The sequence below is a fragment of the Felis catus genome, chromosome B3 (genome assembly GCF_018350175.1).
Source record: "Felis catus isolate Fca126 chromosome B3, F.catus_Fca126_mat1.0, whole genome shotgun sequence".
Lineage (NCBI taxonomy): Eukaryota > Metazoa > Chordata > Mammalia > Carnivora > Felidae > Felis > Felis catus.
In genome coordinates this window covers 60800507-60821923 of record NC_058373.1, presented here as the reverse complement: position 1 = coordinate 60821923, position 21417 = coordinate 60800507, and the positions used below count along the sequence as shown (strand labels likewise).

Genomic DNA, 21417 nt, shown 5'->3' with positions numbered 1-21417 from the left:
CCATCAGACCTTGATAAATGTTAACTATTGTCCTTGCTACTGTTATTATGCCTCCCTTATACAGTCTGCACCACTCCTCTTAAATTATAGAGTGGCTTTTTTGAGAGGGGGTGTAGGAATAGGCATAAAAATCAATGGAACGGAATAAAGAATCCAGAAAGAGTCCAACACCCATATGATTAATTAATTAAATAGGAACAGAGTTGCCAAGGCAATTCAATGGAAAGAGGAGTTTTTCAATAAATGGTGTCACAACACTGGGTATGGAGGTGGGGGAAGGAAAGAACCTTGACCCTTACCTCTTACCATACACAAAAAGTAATTCAAAATGGAATGTAGACCTTAACTATAAAAGATAAAACAAAAACTTCTAAAAGGAAACATAAAAACTCTTTGTGACTTTGAGGTAAACAAGATTTCTTGGATGGAACACAGAAAGCATGAGCTATAGAAGGAAAAAAATGCTAAGTTGGACTTTATCAAAATTGAAAACTTCTACCCTTTCAAAGATATTAAGAAAATGAAAGTCAGAGATGCCTGGGTGGTTTAGTAGGTTAAGCTTCGACTTCAGTTCATGATCTCACAGTTTGTGAGTTCGAGCCCCACATTGGGCTCTGTGCTGACAGCTCAGAGCCTGGAGCCTGCGTCGGATTCTGTGTCTCCCTCTCTCTCTGCCCCTCCCCTGCTCGTGCTCTCTCTTTCTCTCTCAAAAATAAATAAACATTAAAAAAAATTTTTTTAATCAATCAATAATAAAAAGACATGTACTTTTAAAAATAGCAAAAGATTTGAATAGACACTTTACAAAAGAAAACATATAAATGATCCATAAATACATGAAAAGGTGCTCAAAATCATTAGTCTTTAGAGAAATACAAATTAAAACCACAGAGAGACACCACTACACATCCATTACAGTAGCTGTAATTAAAAAGACACATTACCAGGGCACCTGGGTGCCTCAGTTAAACGTTCAACTCCTGTTTTCGACTGGGGCCATGATCTCGTGGTTTTTTAGTTGGAGACCCACGTCGGCTCCACACTGAGAGTGTAGTCTGCTTTGGATTCTCTCTGTCTCTGTCTCTCTCTCTCTCCCTCTCTCTGCTCCTCCCCCACTCACTCTCCCTGTCTCTCTAAATAAATTAATTTTAAAACAATTCTAATTAAAAAATTTTTTAAAAGACACACTACTTGGGGCGCCTGGGTGGCTCAGTCGGTTAAGCGGCCGACTTCAGCTCAGGTCATGATCTCATGGTCTGTGAGTTCGAGCCCCGCGTCGGGCTCTGTGCTGACAGCTCAGAGCCTGGAGCCTGTTTCAGATTCTGTGTCTCCCTCTCTCTGACCCTCCCCCGTTCATGCTCTGTCTCTCCCTGTCTCAAAAATAAATAAAATGTTAAAAAAAATAAAAAAAATAAAAAAATAAAAGACACACTACCAAGTGTTGCCAAGAATGTAGAGCAACTGAAATTGTCATGTATTAATAACGTAAAAGTAGTACAACCACTATGCCAAACGGTTCGAAGTTTTCTTAAAGTATGCAACATACACTGAACACAGACCTAGCAATTCCACTCCCAGATAGCTACCCAAGAGAAATGAAAACATATGTCATGTGATTGGGACACAAATGTTTATAGCGGCTTCATTCACAATAGCCAAAACTTGCAAAGAATCCAAATGTCCATCAATAGATGAGTGGCTAAACTTGTGATAGATCCATACTGTACAAAACTATTCAGCAAATAAAAAGGAATAAACTATAACATTATGCTGAGTGAAAAAAGCTAGAACACAAAATAGTATATGTTTCCATTTATATAAAATTCTAGAGAAGATAAAGAAATCAGATCGTTAGGTAAAGTGGAAGGTTATTGACTGCAAAGAAGCCCAGTGATCATTTACACTGTTTCTGTACCCTGCTTGTGGTGACAGTTACAGGTTTTTGAGCTCAGACCCTTCACTTAAAATAGGTACATTTATTATATGCAAATTATATTTCAGTAAAGATGATTTTTTTAATGTTTCTCCTAAAATCAGACTTGAGTTATACTTCAAAAATAAGTGCAATTTCAGAATATTTTTACAAAATGTTTTGTGGATTTTAAGAACTTTTTCACATTAGAAAATCAATATATTTTCGTTGTAGAAACCAGATTTTGTGTATTTTAAGGTAAGAAAGAAATGTTTTCCTTTATATTAATTTGTCTATTTCAAATAAAGAATCTATGAAATTGAGTGCATGAGCTGATTTGTGATTTTTTTTTTTTTGATACCTTGTTACTGGTGATCAAAGGTGCTGTGTGGACAGGCGACAACACGGCAGAATGGAGCTACCTGAAAATTTCTATCCCTATGTTACTCACCCTCAGCATTACTGGGATCCCTTTTTGTGGAGGTATGATGATATCCACAAGCTTGAAGTGAGAGAAAATAAAAAACTAGGGTGTTTCTCCATCCAAGCTGGTCACAAATGCCTTCTCATTAGCTGCTTTGGGAGGAATAACTGTGGAAAAAAGAAAATGAGGAAATTGAAGGGATACTTCCAAGCTGTTTGTGTCTCGTCTGAAGTGAGGACATGAAATAAAGTCATCAGAGAGCCCAGAGTGCCTGGGTGGCTCAGCTGGTTAAGCATCCAACTTCAGCTCAGGTCATGATCTCACAGTTCGTGAGCTTGAGCCCTGCGTCAGCGAGAACATGGAGACTGGAGCCTTCTCTGCCCCTGCTCGTGCTCTCTCTCTCTCTCTCTCTCTCAAAAATAAGTAAACATTAAAAAAAATTTTTTTTAAGTCATCAGAGAGCCCGAGTGCTTTTTTCCCTCTTTCTCTGATTCCTCCTTAGATGCTCTTGATAACTGAGTTTTTCTGAAACATACCTTTTCATCAAAGTGAGAAAAATGGAGAGAAGTACAAAGAATTTAGCAAATCAGAGACAAGCCTTACAGAAATCCTTTTTTACTCAGCAGGTTTAAAATTGTGCGACATATTTTAACTGTTTAAAAAAAAAAAAGATATGCTCTTGGGAAAGATAAATTTAGTTAAAATACGATTCCCTGATGGGTTGCTTTCCCTAAATCCTAGTAATTGTCTGCGGATGAGAAATCCCAGTATGGAAGGTGCTCGGCAAGACTAGTTCCAGCTGCTCCTTGTTTTCTGTAGAAATAGAAGCAACTTAATGTCACACACATTTTAACAGATGTGTTTCTTATGGTATTGGTCCACAGACAAGAAATATGTATCCTCCTTAAGGACCAAGCATCACATTCTCCCTAAGTCTCTAATTCTGATTGTCTGTTTTTTAGTTCAGTAATTTTTATCTTGCTTTCAGCTGTTGCTCTCAAAAGGAAATCAGTTGCCAACCTCCTACCCCGGCCCTGAACATACTTATTGAGACAGGTCGACATTTTGCAATTTCTGGGTTTGGGAGCATAACAGAAACGTTAATCTTGCGGCAAAACCTCTGACCTTTGGACAAGAAAAGAGTATTCGAAGAGAATATTGTCAGCTCCCCAAACAGGCTGAGTTTTTAAATACGTGCTCCCTAATTTCAGGCCACAGTTTTATCCTGGCATTTTGAGTGTACGTACAGCACACTTATCCCGTCCGTCTTCAAGCCCTCATTTTACCGGTGTGCAGTATTTGTTAGAAGACCGGTTGCCTCACTTGGCCTTTCTTTGCCTAACCAGCTGACGTAGGTGGCTTCATTGGGAATCCAGAAGCAGAGCTGCTAGTGCGTTGGTACCAGGCCGGAGCCTACCAGCCCTTCTTCCGGGGCCACGCTACCATGAACACCAAGCGGCGGGAGCCATGGCTCTTTGGGGAGGAACACACCCGGCTCATCCGAGAAGCCATCAGACAGCGTTACACCCTCCTGCCCTATTGGTATTCTCTGTTCTACCGGGCACACGTGGCTGCCGAACCCGTCATGAGGTAAATAGGCTTCACCAGTTGGGGGCCCCAGCACCCAATCTACACCAGAAAAATCCCCTAGCCATTGGGGAACTCAGTAATTACACAGTGATTTCAAGAGAAAAGCCATGTGTTTAATCAGCTGTCAATCAGATTATTGAGCACCCACTGTGAGCAGGGTCAAGGAGTTGAGGTCAAAGAAAAGCCAGATCCCCTGCTACTTTGTAACTCAAGTGTTAATATTTGCTAGAAGACAGAAATAGAGATTTTTTTTTCAAAGAAAAAAGGAAGTGACTATAACAATTCATGGTTTAAACCACAAGCATCCTCTCATGAAGAACAACTTACTCTGCTGGTCTTGGAGTCTGTCTTACTCTTAGGGCTAAACCATTCCAAGTTGGAGGTGAACATTTTTTCCTGGCGTATAAATTATATTCTGATTCTATTTTGGAGGCAAGATGTGAAAAACCTACTTTCTAGGTTACAGAATGATACAGAGACACACATAGTACGCCAAGGCTTCCAGATCAGCACTTCCTAAACCTGGCTCAGATCAGAATCACCTGGGGGGGAGCTTTTTAAAACTATAGATTTCAAGGCCATACCCATACCCATACCTTGGGTAGATCTCAGGATCTGTATTTGTTAGAAGTTTCCCTGGTAATGCTAGACATCAGCCAGAAGGAAAGACTACTGCTTTGTTACTATTCAGTAGGAAAAGGATCTGTTATTACAAAGGCTAGTGAATAAACTAAAAATAAATTTATCTTGGGGCGCCTGGGTGGCGCAGTCGGTTGAGCGTCCGACTTCAGCCAGGTCACGATCTCGCGGTCTGTGAGTTCGAGCCCCGCGTCAGGCTCTGGGCTGATGGCTCAGAGCCTGGAGCCTGTTTCAGATTCTGTGTCTCCCTCTCTCTCTGCCCCTCCCCCGTTCATGTTCTGTCTCTCTCTGTCCCAAAAAAAAATAAATAAATGTTGGAAAAAAAATTTTTTTTAAATAAATAAATAAATTTATCTTACTAAAAAAATATCCTTTACTCATGAGGTTGAAAAAAGCATTAGAACCATTAAGCCGATATCCAGATACACAGATGTTGAAGATTTTATCTTTATAAGCCCAAAGGCCTCCTAGATAGTTGTGTAAAAGGATAATAAAAAAAGAAAACCACACAGCTGTTTCTCAACCCTCCAAAAATGTTGCCAGCATGAAAACAAGTAAAACCAGTTCTTTTCATTTAATATAGGTAATAATTAAGGATGCATGAAAGGCAGTGACAGTGTGAAAACATGGCACAGATTTTATATCATCATAAAAATACGGTTTTACACACATTTAATTTGTTCCACACTGAATGTGTTGGGCATTTGCACTTGCCCAAAGCTCTGATTCTGCCTTCAGAGTAGTCAGTGCTCAACAATCGGAAGGAAAAATTGTACTTACCAGAATTCTCAATCTTTCATTGGAACGTTCCAGTGAGTAGATAGGTCTTTCACATTAGAACAATACATAGTAATCCTAGCAATTGCTCATAAAATCTTAAATCATATGAAAAGAGTCTTGACTCTGGCTTTTTCCAATTTCCTTTGAGTAGTTATAAAACTGAAAATATAAGTGATTTAATAGTAATAAAACATTTAGTAATGTTGAGGTAAGAATTTTTTTTTTTCTTTCCCCAGGCCTCTATGGATAGAGTTCCCAGAGGAATTAAACACTTTCGGTGTGGAAGATGAATACATGCTAGGTGAGCAGTTCTTATCACTATGATAAATATATTATAATTATGTTTTTGTTATATTTCCTAGTATAAGAGCACTAAAAAAAATCACTAATCTCAAGACAGCCAAAAAATAAAAAGTAATTCTGTCATTAAGATTTTTAGTGTATTGGGGCGCCTGGGTGGCTTAGTCGGTTGGGCGTCTGACTTCAGCTCGGGTCGTGATCTCATGGTTTGTGAGTTCGAGCCGCACGTAGGGTTCCGTGCTGACAGCTCAGAGCCTGGAGCCTGCTTCAGATTCTGTGTCTCCCTCTCTCTGTTCCTCCCCCACTCGCACTCTGTCTCTCTCTCTCTCAAAAATAAATAAAGATTTAAAAAAAAAAAGATTTTTAGTGTATTAATGGAAAGATAGCTCTATTCTGTGGTCATGTTGCACTCCTCATATTGTTAACTTCATATAAATCCATTCTATTTGTGGATGCAATTTCAGGTTCTTGTTCTGGTCCACTTATAAGCTTTATGACACCACTATAGGGAATGGAAGTAGAAAACAGTAGACCAGACTCAGAGGGCTTACTTCATATGCAAAATAGGGTTGTTGATGTTGTTGGCCTCTTCTTTAACAAGGTTTGGCCACCAAATCCACAATAGGGACATTTATCATCTTGGAAATAGGACTCAAGAAACCATGCTCAACAGAGAATTGCCCAAAAGGTGAATCCTGTTTCTAAGGAGTGGAAATCCTAAAACACAAAAAGCTTCACGCTCTCTCTCCATTCTTAGGTCTCAGTTTAAATAGCTACTTCCTTGGAGAACATTTCCCTGACCAGAATTGCTTCTAATACCCAATTACACCTAAATTCAGTCAAAGTCAGTCCCTCTTCTTCTTTTTTTTTTTTTTTTAAAAACTAAGAGCTGCCATTTTTTTTTAATTTTTTTTTTTTTTTAACGTTTATCCTTGAGACAGAGAGAGACAGAGCATGAACAGGGGAGGGTCAGAGAGAGAGGGAGACACAGAATCTGAAACAGGCTCCAGGCTCTGAGCAGTCAGCACAGAGCCCGACGCGGGGCTCAAACTCACGGACCGCGAGATCATGACCTGAGCCGAAGTCAGACGCTTAACCGACCAAGCCACCCAGGCGCCCCGTCAGTCCCTCTTATTACATAACTTTCATTCCGTTTTGTGCTTTTGCCTTTTTGGTTTTTGTCCCAACTCTAATTTGTAATTATTTGTTTAATAACCGTCTTTACTGACTGCAGACTCCATGAGGATAGGCATATTGTCTGTCTTATTTGCCACTGTATCTCCAGAGCCTAGCATAATGCCTGGCACTCACCCGGAACTCAATAAATATTTGTAGAATTAAAGAGTGAATTCATAAATGGATCAAATTTATATACATATGGGGCCATGGTCAAAACAAAATTAATAATCCAGGTTGCCTTTAAGAGAATTCCAGCCTTCCTAATAATAACTGCCCACTGCCCCACTGATACACTCCTATCCATGCTGACCACAGTTCTGGATAACAGTTGTAGGCGCACCGTTTTCAAAGTCACTTACAGCAAACAGTGACGCACTCGGAGAAGTGCAGTAGCTCCTCCAGACTCCTGGCATACGAGCAGCTGTGCACAGGAGACTGTGATGGACTGTGGCAGGGTCCCTCTCTATTACCCTAATATGCCATAAATAGATTAGTGATAATTAAGAATACAGTCCCCGATTTGAGCACTGGTCCCCTCTCCAAAGTGCATCTCTCTGATGAATCATTGGTTCAATTCACCAAGGTCTCTACTTTCACCAGGTTCATAGTTGAGTGGTCTCTACAACGACAAAAGCACGCAGAGGAGAAGGATGTTTTCAGACTTCTTAGAATGATGTTCAACTTTATTTCTTCTCTGTTTTTCAGGAAGTGCTTTATTGGTTCATCCAGTCACAGAACCAAAAGCCACCACAGTCAGTGTGTTTCTGCCAGGATCAAATGAGGTAAGAATAAATGAGAAACAGCCACATATCTTACATGTCTCATATCTTCTCCCTTCACTCTGATGAATTAGCCCCTGTTCGGACACAGATTTCTGCATCATGCAGTTGGGAAGACAGCCCAAATGTCTATAGCAACTGAAGATTCTTGTAAATCGTGACCTCAGAGGTCAAGAAACATAACGAAAGAGTGGGGAGAAAGATGAATAGGTGACAACACCGGGGAGGATCAGAAAGTTCTTTACCTTCACGCTTTGACTTGTGTAAGTGACTCCTTGTTAACACATGGAGGCTTTGAGTAGGAAGAAATCTTCAGTCTACTAAGAGGTATGAGTGTCTGGGGGGAAACATAAGTAAGAAGAGACTTTGCTCATTGGTTCTGGCCCTATCTAAATCCTAAGTTTTTGGTACTAAAAGCTGTCTCCAGGCACTTGCCAAAGTGGGTAAAAAGTAACAATGGTGACTTCCTTTGTGCCTCCCCCCCCCCCAGCCTCCCAGTTCTTTTATTAGTTATTGTCTTTGATTATTATCACTGTATAAAATACCACCCTGGACTTCTGGAGCCCAGGGCACTGAACCAAGGCAGGACACAGGAAGAGGTGGGATTAGCCCATGGGATGCAGAGCAGAGATCCACAAGCAGTAACAGCAACACCCTCCAGAGACAGACCATGGGTGGTGCAAAGGGGCCAGGAGAAGAGGCAGGGCAGAAACTTGGGGCACCAGACCAGGTAAAGAAGGTATGGAATGGAGAGCAAAGAGGAGACAAATCCTGGAGAGAGTCCTTGAACACTGGAACATTGCCAGAGACCTTTGCAGCCAGGGGGAGGAGGTGTGAAGGTTACCAAACTGATGTGAGACATCCATGTCAACATATTCCTGGACTGTCAAGGCTTGTGGTGAGGTAGCTGAGCTGGGCCATGCTTAGTGCTCAGTACTGTCGAGTGCCAGTGAGGCAATACCATGAAACATCCAGCACTGGCATTCTCTCTCCATCCAGCTTTACCTGTGGGGTTGCTGTATTCGTTTCCTGAGGCCGCTGTAACAAATTACCACAAATCTGGTGGCTTAACATAGCAAAAATTTATTCTCTCCCAGTTCTGAAGGCTTGAAGCCCCACACCAAGGTGTCAGCAGGGTTGGTTCCTCCTGGAGGTCCTGAAGGAGAATCTATTCCATGAATCTCTCCTCATTTCTGGTGGCTGCCTGCAGTTCTTGTGGTTCCTAGCTTTGTAGACACAGCACATCACTTAATATATGCCACCATCGTCACGGCACCTTCTCCTCTGTGCGACTGTGTCTCCTCTTCTGTCTGTCATATGAGGACCCTTGAGATGACATTTAGGACCCACCTGGATAATCCCAGATAATCTCCTACTCCCAAAATCAAATGTATTACCACAGGAAGGAATATTCACTCCTAGGGATTAGGAAGTACGTACACCTTTTTGAGGGGCCACCATTCAGCCCACTATGTTTGTCATTATTGATATGGCAATACCCTGGCTCTTCTCCAGAATGTTCATGAATTATGTTCTTTCCTCTTGGTTTCTCCAGTAATTTGCAGTTCTGAAGATGAGGGCTCTTTACAGAGGTTCCCCTGAGTAAACAACAACAGCTAAATAAATTGTTCTGCCAAGCACTTCTGCCGAGAGTTTTGCAATTCGATTTTAATAAAGCAACAGCCTCGGGGCCCCTGGGTGGCTCAGTCGGTTGAGCATCCGACTTCGGCTCAGGTCATGATCTCACAGTCCGTGAGTTCGAGCCCCGCGTCCAGCTCTGTGCTGACAGATCAGAGCCTGGAGCCTGTTTCAGATTCTGTGTCTCCCTCTCTCTCTGACCCTCCCCTGTTCATGCTCTGTCTCGTTTAAATAAACGTTAACGTTTAACGTTTAAATAAACGTTAAAAAAAATAATAAAAAAAAAATAAAGCAACAGCCTCCTGTTAAGAGGAACTCGTTCCCTCATGACTTAGCCACGAATTAATTTTTTTATTAATTTTTTAACTAATAAAACATGTTCTTAATGATCTATCATCATTGCAAGCACATCGTTGTGACTGTGTAACATATTCCTTCAACGTCATTTCCCAGAGTGTTCTATGACTGTTTCTCCCATTACATCTTCACAGACCCTGGATAGGAGAGCCAAGCCCTTGACCTCATCGGTCAGCTAGTATAACATCGCACTGTGCAAGGGGGCTACCTAACGTCCCTTGTTGTCACTTTTCCTCATATTTCTAGATGGCCCATTCCCTCTACTTAAAGTCTTTGCTCAAATAGCTTTTTCTCAGTGAGGCCTTCTCTGACCACCTAGTTAAGATTACAGATCACTCCCACTGCCCCTGGTACTGTCCAGCCTGTCTTCATCCTTCATTTTTCCCACAGAACCTGCCACCTTTAACATACTAGATATTTACTTACATGTTTTGTTTATTATCTTTCTCTCCCATTAGAATGTTAGCTTCTTAAGGGCGGTGATTTTCATCTGTTATGTTCACTCTATATCCTCAGCACCTAGATGGGTATCTGATGGGTAGAAGGCTTTTAGTAAGTACTTAGTGAGGAGCTTGGTGACTGAGCACTAGGTCTGATCTACATGGTACTTTATACCAGTTTACCCTTCCTAGGCTGGGGAGTTTGTATATATTACCAGAGCACATACTCTATACCCCTTATTCTAATTAGTTCCGGAAATGACAGGTAATTCCAAAATCTTATTTAAGCCAGTTTTTTGGGGGGTTTTTTTGTTTTGTTTTGTTTTGTTTTACCTTTCACTCCCACTACTCTTTATCTAAAGGTACTGGAATTTGCCAAAGAAAGACATTATAAGAAAAGAAAGCTAAGACAATATCCCTCATAAACACAGATGCAGAAATCCTTGACAAAACATTAGCAAATTGAATCCAGCCAAGGATAATACATAGAGACAAGGTGGGTTTGATCCAGTTGAATTAAGAGTTCCCTGTAGCTGAGGATGGTCAAGTCACAGCCCTCTCACATTCACAGCAGGACGGTGACAGAGTCACCAGAGTCAACAGTGCAGCTATATAAAGGATGTGGTAATCCCAGGAGGTGAACTTGCGAAACAGACTCCTTGGCTGCCAGAAATTATACGGCTAGAAGAGAGAAAAAGAGGTTTTTGTTTCCACGCTGCTGCTGCTGCTGCTGGGATCTTAAGGATTTTATTCCATCAAATTACTTTGTAGGACCTTCTTGTTAACTTTAGCAACTAAACCCCCTTGATGAGGATCCCAGATAAGAATTTGAACCTTATCAGTGAATCGTACTCTGCTTTAAAAAAAAAAAAATGATATCATAGTAGCAATCCAAGTTTCCACTTGCCTTTCTCCAAAACCTGTTTCCTTCTCTGACACTTTCCTTTTCTCCCACTCATTTATAATTTATTTGCTTGCACTGTGCTTTTCTTCGTTATTGCTTTTCCTTTATTCCATCGTCTTTTTTACTGCTACACACAGTAAGTTTATAAGACAACCAAATTATAAAATCCATGACAGCAGGAACTCTGTCTTTCTGTTCACTCACATATGTCTAGCAGTGCTGGGCATGTGGCAGATTGTTCGATAAATAACTTTTGGATGGACAGATGGACAAATAAGTGGCCTTTCAGTCAACTTAATCTATCATGGTACTAGGTTAGTCTTTTGGGACCTTCTTAAAAGCATATGTTCTTCCTAACTTCTACTCCAGATTTTTAAAAAATTGTGCCTATTTTTTTTTTTTTTTTTAGCTTTTTGGGTATTTGAAATCCAAATAAATGGATGTTTTACTGAATAATGAAATTGTGAGCAGAGTTGCTCATATACTCTGTCTCATTAGGATCTGTTCCTTTTCAGGTCTGGTATGACTCTAAAACAGATGCTCATTGGGAAGGAGCATGTACTGTGAAGATCCCAGTAACTTTGGACACTGTAAGTTGTTTTCAGGCTGTAATTTTTACCTACTGTGCTCTATCAGTCTGCTTGGACTGCCGTGATAAAACACCATAGACTGGGTGGCTTAACCAACAGAAGTTGGTTTTCTCACAGTTTGGGAGGCCAGATGTTCCAGATTAACGGGCCAACCAATTCATTTCCTGCTGAGGACTCTCTTCCTGGCATGTACACAGCCTCCTTCTTTCTGTGTCCTCACATGGCAGAGGGAGAGCGTGCACTCTTTGGTGCCTCTTCTTATAGACACTAGTCCTGTCAGATCAGAGCCTCACTTTTTGGCCTCATTTAACCTTAATTGCCTCTTTAAAGGTCCTGTTCCCAAATACAGTCACATTGGTGGCTGGGGCTTCAACATATGAATCTTGTCGGGACACAGACATTCAGTCCATAACATGTGCCTGCATAGCGAGAACCAAGGACATAGTGTTCTGCATAACAACACTTATAGAGAGAGTCAAAAAGCAGATTAATGGTTGCATAAGGATGGGGCAGAGAGAGGGCTTGGGAGCAATGGGGAATGACTGCCAATGGGTACAGAGTTTCTTTTTAGGGTGATTAAAATGTTTCAAACTTGATTGTGGTGATGGGTACATGACTCTCAATATGCTAAAAAACATTGAATTGTACATTTTAAGTGGTTGAATCATATGGCATGTAAATTATACCAATAAAGCTGTTAAAATGTGAGAAAAAAAGAATAAACATATAGCCTGGTCTCACGGTATGAAACATCAAGGACGAACAATTCTTCCCCATATATTTACATTTTTATGTGTAAGAAAAATAGTAACACTGAAAATGGAGTAAAAATCCCGGTCACCACACACACCATATGGAGCGTCTTTCTACCAGACCAAGTCACAAAACATGAGTTTTCAGTTGTAACCCTGGACCTCTAGGTGCAAGGAAGGCTGTCGGTTTCGATGTTGGAATCACAGGGGCCCATCCCACCTGAACTTGTGAAGGGGAGTTTGCTCTTGCAGCTAAATCACAACCACTACTGCAGGCCCTAAGTAGTGTTAAGAGTAAGAAACATTTATTGAGGTTGTTTTTTGAGAGCTGTCATCAGCAGTATGGACTCCATAATAAAATGATTTCAAATTTCAACTTTCAGATCTAGAAGAGACTTTAACACTCATCGACTTGAGTCTCTCATGCTTACAGAGGAAGAACCTGAGTTCAGAGAAGTTAAATTACTTGTCCAGGCTTATGGCTAGATTTTGGCAGAACGGAGATAAGAACCCAGGCCAGCCGCACTCCCACTTCAGAGCCCATTCTGTACTAACCTACTACCTCGGTCTTTGAGAAAAGAAAAGACGAAGCGATGGGCTGATGAGGGTGGGGAGATAAATGCACTTTACTCCTTGCTGCCAACTGTGAGCCAGGCAGAGGGTGGACATCTTATCTACTCCACCCTCACACCCAACTTCATCTGTATTCGTGTACTTTTCTCCCTCTGGTACTTTACTCAGTGAAGTACAAGCCCCCATGTGATCTAGGGAGCTTCCTCACAGAGGACTGTATGGGGAGGCAGGAGACCTCCTGGGCTTTCTGTGCTGGGAATGCCACTCCAGAAGAACCATAGGTATGGGCCATGTCTATAACACTGTTGTTAGAGTCACTTAAAGTGCTTTCGGGGGGCGCCTGGGTGGCTCAGTCGGTTAAGCGTCCGACTTCAGCTCAGGTCACGATCTCGCCGTCCGTGAATTCGAGCCCCGCGTCGGGCTCTGGGCTGATGGCTCGGAGCCTGGAGCCTGCTTCCGGTTCTGTGTCTCCCTCTCTCTCTGCCCCTCCCCCGTTCATGCTCTGTCTCTCTCTGTCTCAAAAATAAATAAACGTTAAAAAAAATTTAAAAAAAAGTGCTTTCGGGGTTTCTATAACAGAAGTTTCACAAATTTACTCTCAGAATTGAGTCAGGCATCCTGGTGACTCAGGAAAACAGGGAGCAGGAAGGGTATGGACTGTAGTGAGTAAGGACAAAGTCATCTCCCTGAAACCAAGAAACTGTAATTTTTTATAGGCACACGTACATACATGTGGGCCTACTTACACAGGCAGAAAAACTCACTCCTTAGCAGGGCCCTGGTGAAACATGTGTATTATGTTGACAAGCAAATTAAAAATACAAAACAGGAACTACTGATAGGATAGGCAGAAGAGGTAACAAATTGATGAAGGGTGAGAAGTTTCCCTAAGAATTAAAAAATGGACCATTTTTTTTTTTACTCTTTACTCTTTTTTTTTTTTTACTCTTTTTTACTCTTTGAACTCTTCGTTTTAATGCCAGGGCTTCCATATTTTCCATCTCTGTGCTCACAAATTTACTTTGCTTTTGAGTCTATATTTGTAAAGAATGTGAATCTTAGAGCACCTGGGTGGCTCAGTCGGTTAAGTACTTGACTTCAGCTCAGGCCACGATCTCACAATTCGTGGGTTTGAGCCCCATTATCGGGCTCTGGAGCCTGGAGCCTGCTTCGGATTCTGTGTCTCCGCTCTCTACCCCTCCCCCACTCGTGCTTTGTCTCACTCTGTCTCTCAAAAATAACTAAATGTTGTAAAAAAATTTTTAAAAAGAATGTGAGTCTTGTACCATGAAGTATTTTTAGATTCTACTTTGAGATTGCCTTTTACAAATGCTCCTTCCCCAAGAGTATTGTTCTGTTATAGATACCAGTGTTTCAACGAGGTGGAAGTATAGTGCCCATAAAGACAACTATAGGAAAATCCACAGGCTACATGACTGATTCCCCATATGGACTCCGGGTGGCTCTCAGCACTAAGGTATTTGGAAAATGTTACGTTTACACAACTCATTCGTTACTACTTTATATCTTTACAGGAGTAGTAGCCTTCTGAGTATGTGGTAGTATTTAAAAATGATACACCCCAGTTAGTTATGGGATGGGTGTTTCTGATGTTTTGAAACATTTCAGATTCACTGTCCAGCTTGTCTGACTTTCATGCAATTGTACTTAAGAGAACTCTGAGAACTAGAAATGTTAGCAATTTTCTCTGGAGCATCATGACCTTGGTGCTCTGCAGCTTGGCCTTGATTACCACTGGACTAAATGCTCACTGGGCATAGTCAGCCTGCCACATGGATTAGCCCTAAAATTCAGTCTCCTCTAAGAGGGTACCTGTATCTATGCAACATTTCAGCAACACCGACCCCACACAATGACTTTTGTTCTCATCAGATGGCTCAAACAACTAAAATTTCCTGGGGTAAAGCTTAGAAGGATCCAGAATTTGTATGTCCTTTTCAGAAGATCTTTTGAGCCAAATGAAACCTATAGCAGATTCCTTTCTTATCCTTTTGCCCAAATACACTTCCAACACAAATTCTTACTCTTGCACAAATATTATAAAATAATTAAACTTTATTTTTCTTACATCTTTCTTTTCCATCTACTTCACTTAGACATGTCTTCTTGGACCAAACTATGAGTCTCAGACCACAGAATAAATACAAGAGACTCGAGATCCATAGCACATCAAACATTGTCAATAACAATAAACTGCCATATGGAGTGTTGTGACATTGTTTGACATGCCAAAGGGGTCCTCCTACTGAAATGAAGAAGGAACTTCCATTGTCTAAATGGAGGGTTTCTAAAGATAGCTGATCTCCTCCATTATATACTACATTTTTTTTAGCTTCGTTTTATTGTGTGAACTTTTCTTGACCTGTCGTCTCATTTTAAGATACTATTTTCAAAGAAGCCACCTGTGCCACTGACCATATTTCGTAGTTTAAATTTTTTTCAGCAAGGTCTCTTTGTGCTCCTCTTATGTGACTTCCTTATTCATATTAATTCACCAACGGGCACTGAATGTATATATTTGTATGACTACATTGTGCAGCTTGAATAGTAAGCTTTTGTTTAATAAAATTTTTCACGGATTTTTTAATCCCTCTAGTGGGTGACATTCTTTTCCTAGTAAGCTATTATGTAAGCAGATTCTCTCCCTATGATTCCCTCTCCAGGGTTCTGCCGTGGGTGAACTCTATCTCGACGATGGCCATTCATTCCAGTACCTCCACCAGAAGCAATTCTTGCATAGGAAGTTTTCGTTCTTGTCAGGTGTTTTGACCAACAGGTAATAGCAGCTAAAAAGCTGTGTGCTTTCTTAAATGATGCTATCCTCAAAAGCACAGCTGTTGTTTTAAGGTACTGTTTAAAGAAAGTAATGATGAAGGCCATTTGTGGAGTATTTTTCTTTTCTTTTCTTTTTTTTAGCTTCACTAAGATATAGTTGACAAATAAAAATGTAATGTATTTAAAGTGTACAACATGGTGATTTGCTGTATGTATATACTGTAAAAGGATTCCCACCATCAAGTTAATTAACTCACCCATCACCTCACATACTTACCTTTTTTGGTTTGTTTGTTGTTTTGTTCTGTTTTAGTGAGAACACTTAAGTTCTACTCTCTTGGCAAATTTCAATTATAGGATACAGTATTGTCAACTGTGGTCACCATCTTATATGTTAGATCCTGAGACCTTATTCATCTTATAACTGAAAGTTTGTACCCTTTAACCAGCCTCTCTTTCCATTTGCAAATAGAAACAATTTTGCTACTTCCTTTCCAATGTGGATGCCTTTTATTTCTTTTTCTTGCCTAACTGCTCTACCTCGGGTGTCCAGTACTATGTTGAACAAAAATGGTGAGGAGTCGGCATCCTTGTCTTCTTTCTGATCTTGTTTCAGCTTTTCTCCACTGAGTATGATGTTAGCTGTGCACTTGTCAAAACAGCTTTTATTATGTTGAGATACATTCATTCTGTACTCAATTTGTTGAGAATTTTTATCATGAAAAGCTGTTGAATTTTTTCCAATGCTTTTTCTATATCTACTGAAATAATCATATTATTTTTATCCTTCTTTTGTTAATGTACTGTATCACATTTATTGGCTTGCCAGTGTTGAAGCATCTCTGTATCCCAGGAATAAATCCCACTTCATCATGGTGTATGATCCTTTGTTGAGGAATTCTGCATCTGTGTTCATCAAGGATAATGGCCTGTCATTTTCTTTTCTTATAAGTATCCTTGCTAGCTTTGGTAGTGTTCCACTCTTTGGAAGAGTTTGAAAAGGACTGATAATTCTTTAAATGTTTGATGGAATTCAATAGCAAAGCCATCTGGTCCTGGACTTATCTTTGTTGGCAGTCTTTTATTACTGATTCACTATCCTTCCTAGTAATTGACCTGTTCAGATTTTCTATTTCTTCATGATTCAGTATTGGTAGCTTGTATGTTTCTAGGAATTTATCCATTTCTTCTAGCTTATCCACTTTACTGGTGTGTAATTATTCCTAGTAGTTTCTTATGATCCTTAGTGTTTCTGAAGTATCAAATGTAACGTCTCCTCTTTCATTTCCTATTTTATTTATTTATTTAAATTCTAGTATAGTTAACATATAGTGATATGTTAGTTTCTGATTGTACTTACTTGAGTCCTCTTTTTGTTGGTGAGTCTAGCTAAAGATTTGTCTATTTTGTTTATTTTTCTAATGTAAGTAATCTCTACATCCAAGGTGAAGCTCAAACTCACAACCCCAAAATCAAGAATCACATGCTTTACTGACTGAGCCAGCCAGGTGCCCCAGCTTATTTATTTGTTTTTTAATTATCTCTTAGTTTCATTGACCTCATATTGTCTTCTTAGCCTCTGTTCCATTTATTTTCACTCTGACCTTTGTTATTTCCTTCCTCCTACATTCTTTGGGCTTAGTTTGTTCTTCTTTTTATAGTTCCTTGAGGTGTAAAGTTAGATTGTTTATTTAGGGTCTTTTCTTTTTCTTAATGTAGGCGTTTATTACTATAAGGGGCGCCTGGGTGGCTCAGTCGGTTAAACGGCCGACTCCGGCTCAGGTCATGATCTCACGGTCCGTGAGTTCGAGCCCCGCGTCGGGCTCTGTGCTGACTGCTCAGAGCCTGGAGCCTGTTTCAGATTCTGTGTCTCCCTCTCTCTCTGACCCTCCCCCGTTCATGCTCTGTCTCTCTCTGTCTCAAAAATAAATAAATGTTAAAAAAAATAAATAAATAAGCTCCCCTCTTAGAATTGTTTTTGCTGCATCTTGTAAGTTTTGATATGTTGTGTTTCCATTTTACTTGGTCTAAGATACTTTATTTCCCTTTTGATTTCTCTTTGACACATTGTTTAGGAGCATGTTATTTAATCTCCAAGTATTTGTGACTTTTCCAGTTTTCTTCTTGTGATTGATTTCTGCTCTCCTACTATTAGGGTTAGAAAAGATGCTTGATATAATGTCAGTCTTTTTAAATTTGTTAAGACTTATTTTGTAGTCTAACATACGATCTATCCTGGAGAATGTTCCATGTGTGCTTGGGAAGAATATGTATTTTGCTGCTACTGAATGGAATGTTCTATGTATATCTATTAAGTCTATTTGGTCTAACATGTAGTTTAAGTCCACGTTTTCCTTATTGGTTTTCTGTCTGGATGATCTATCCATAGTTGAAAGTGGGGCACTGAAGTCCCCTGCTATTACTGTATTGCTGTCTATTTCAACCGTCAGATCTACTAATATTTGCTTTATATATTTAGGTGTTCTGATATCGGGTGCATAAATATTTACAAATGTTATAACCTCTTAGTGAATTGACTCTTTTATCATTATGTAATGATCTTTGTTGTCTCTTATTACAGTTTTTGGCATAAAGTCTGTTTTGTTTGATATAAACATAGCTAGCTCTGCCTTTTTTTGATCTCCATTTGCATGGAATATCATTTTTCATCCCTTCACTTTCCTTCTGTATGTTTCCTTAAAGCTGAAGTGGGTCTCTTATAGGCAGCATGTAGCTGGGTATTGACTTTTTAACCACTCAGCAGCTGTGTCTCTATTGATTGGAGAATTTAGTTCAAATACACTTGGAGTAAATATTGATAGGTGGTTTGAGAGCTCATGTCTCAGGTGGGAGGCCTTAAAACTGGGGTACTAGAAGTGTGGTCCAAACCCTTCACTCTTCAGGGAGAAGTTGGGATTGGGGAGTTCCCCTTCCACTTGTATGGCACTGCCCTGGGGGTAGGGAGTGAGAGTGTGTCTTAGCCTTTCCTACCTGTTTCGATGTGGATGTTTTCACAGTCACTCAATGTATGGGAGTCACTCAGGTAGTTTCTGTATCTCCAAAAAGGGAGTTGCTCCACCTGTAGCCTTACATTCAGTATCTCCATGAAAGGAGGGAAATTCAGGGACCTCTTATGTTGCCATCTTGGTCTAGAATTTCCCTGGAGTATTTTTCAGTCACTGCATGAATCTTCCTTATTGTCTCCATCTTCCTTTTCCTCCCTCTGTAAAACATAAAAAAGAATTCACTTTAAGTTCTGATTAATCCCATGTATTGCCCCATTCAACAAGTGATTAAATATCTGAGTTCTTAAAATTTGATTGCAGTGTCGAAGTCACATTTGCGACTTCGGTGTCCTTAGGTGACAGCTCTCCAAATGGCTTGTCAAAGGGAGACTGGTTTGTCTACTGGTTAGGCAGTCCTCAGCGCATGGAATTATCTTTTTCCTTCTCTTCGTCTTAGTAAATGTGACAACTGTATTGGTCTTGCCTCCATAGGGAAAGATGGGAGAGGAACCCACAAGGCTGGGATGTTGACCTAGTAACCAGTCCAAACCCCTATTCTCCTCCTTTTCCTAATGCCCTTTGCATCTATTCCAGTTGTGCTGACAAAAGAGGTCATCATCCCAGCAAGTGTGTGGTGGAGCGGGTCTTCGTCCTTGGCCTCAAGAAGCAGCCATCTTCTGTGACCACCCATTCATCTGGTGAGCAAACAGGTCATTTGTTTTTGTAAACATGGAAGTATCTGCAGTGAAGAGATGATTAGTCCCAAAACTGATGTCGTGTGCTGAACTGAGTGGACCCTGCACTTTCTGAAATACACTGGTCAAATACCCAGGTGTCTAAAAGGAGCAAAGCCACCCTGCTTCTCCTCATCGACTGGTCTTTCCGCGAACTATAAGATGTTAACATTTTTCTTTTTTTCTTTTTTTTTTTTTTTTTAACAGTTTACTTCTTTTCTTTTTTTTTTTTTTTAATTTTTTTTTCAACGTTTATTTATTTTTGGGACAGAGAGAGACAGAGCATGAACGGGGGAGGGGCAGAGAGAGAGGGAGACACAGAATTGGAAACAGGCTCCAGGCTCTGAGCCATCAGCCCAGAGCCCGACGCGGGGCTCGAACTCACGGACCGCGAGATCGTGACCTGGCTGAAGTCGGACGCTTAACCGACTGCGCCACCCAGACGCCCCAAGATGTTAACATTTTTCTAAGGGAAATTATTTGGGGCTTGAAAAATATTGTAACTTCTCTGAATATTTTGTTTAACTGTAGCTGTCTGAAGCTGCAGAGAATCGTGCCCATGTTTATGGAGTTTCTTGAAAGGATATATCCTTTCTTTACCTGCTGAACTTCTTTGTTCCTTACAACTCCTTTTCCACCAATCTTGCACTCAAAATGATAGAGGGTTTAATCTTCAAAAAATTCGTGGAAGTCCATGGGTAAAAGTGCTATTCAGCTGGGTTTTCCTACATGGGGCTTAAGGTTTTATGACCAAGTCAGGAATATTTTATATTTGAAAGAAAGATCTTTCTCTCCTAGATATTCATCAAACTTTTCCTGCTATTGTCTTGATATTTAGACGGTAAAGAAGAGCCTGTGGTTTTTACATATTGTACCACAATGTCCACCCTGAGCCTGGAGAAGCTGTCACTGAACATCGGCGCTGACTGGGAGGTCCACATCAAATAACTGTGACGTGCACCCAGTGACGGGCGCAGGAAGCAGCCTGCACCTTTCAGCCTTTCCCTTGGCCTTTTCTGATATTTGTGCTGCGTGCTAATTGACTTCTCTGGCTAAAAATTAGCTTTCGTTAGGCACCACTTTACTAACAAAAACAGATTTCAGGTTTTACATTTTTAGAGGTACGAGGAATACTTTTTGGGTCAAACACCACCTCATCTCCTAGATGCAGGTAGCCCTGAGACTTTTATAGAGTTCATTAATCTTCCATTGCTTCTTGGACTGTGGCCCTGTGGTCAGCACTGTGGCCCAATGAGTAGCTTCTCTTTGAGCACAGCTGGATGGTTTTGTGTGTGTGTGTGTGTGTGTGTGTGTGTGTTTAAGTAAACTCTACCTTCAATGTGGGGCTTAAACTCACAACCCAGAAATCAAGAGTTGCATGCTTTACGGATTGAGCCAGCCAGGCGCCCTGGATGGATTTGTTATATATGAGATGTGGGCCAAACCCACTGTTTGTGGCCCATTTGTGGAAGCTTGCCTCAGGCCATGCAGCAGGATCAGTCTGGCTACAGTGGCTGAGCTCCTCAGGGCCTGTCTCCAAGGGGACAGCAGCCTCTCATACCCCTTGGTCATCTTTCACCCACTTAGATGTGGGCAAAACCACCCTTTTCTGCTTGCACTGCCTACGCTGAAGCAACAGGGAATTATTCTCCCCTAAAGATTGACTCTGAAGCACAAAGGATTCTTTTCCCTGTTGTGCTTGTTGTGCTTCAAAGTTCCCAATTAATCTTCTTAATAAAATCCTAATTTATCTTAATTGTTTTTATTAAATACTGTTTACTGACCACAGAAGATTTGTAACATGAGTAAGCTATATTTTATAATTAATAATAGCATGAACACCCATGTCCCCACAACTGAACTTCAGAAATAGAACACAGGGCTGGGCGGGGCGCCTGGGTGGCGCAGTCGGTTAAGCGTCCGACTTCAGCCAGGTCACGATCTCGCGGTCCGTGAGTTTGAGCCCCACGTCAGGCTCTGGGCTGATGGCTCAGAGCCTGGAGCCTGTTTCCGATTCTGTGTCTC

The 21417-nt window shown here is 40.8% G+C and overlaps 1 protein-coding gene across 5 annotated transcripts in view; it reads left to right on the top strand.

The window, feature by feature from the left end:
* GANC (glucosidase alpha, neutral C) overlaps positions 1 to 21148 on the top strand; it is a 76239-nt gene extending 55091 nt beyond the window's left edge. For all 5 annotated transcript variants that reach the window (XM_019832626.3, XM_019832625.3, XM_019832624.3 and 2 more), the window contains 9 exons: positions 2294 to 2395; positions 3683 to 3926; positions 5582 to 5646; positions 7530 to 7606; positions 11458 to 11532; positions 14221 to 14334; positions 15542 to 15654; positions 19253 to 19356; positions 20231 to 21148. In XM_019832626.3, the coding sequence (XP_019688185.2) occupies positions 2294 to 2395; positions 3683 to 3926; positions 5582 to 5646; positions 7530 to 7606; positions 11458 to 11532; positions 14221 to 14334; positions 15542 to 15654; positions 19253 to 19356; positions 20231 to 20340 (1004 nt within the window). In that variant the 3' untranslated portion in view covers positions 20341 to 21148. The remainder of the gene's footprint in view (positions 1 to 2293; positions 2396 to 3682; positions 3927 to 5581; positions 5647 to 7529; positions 7607 to 11457; positions 11533 to 14220; positions 14335 to 15541; positions 15655 to 19252; positions 19357 to 20230) is intronic.
* The last annotated feature ends 269 nt before the right edge of the window (positions 21149 to 21417 follow it).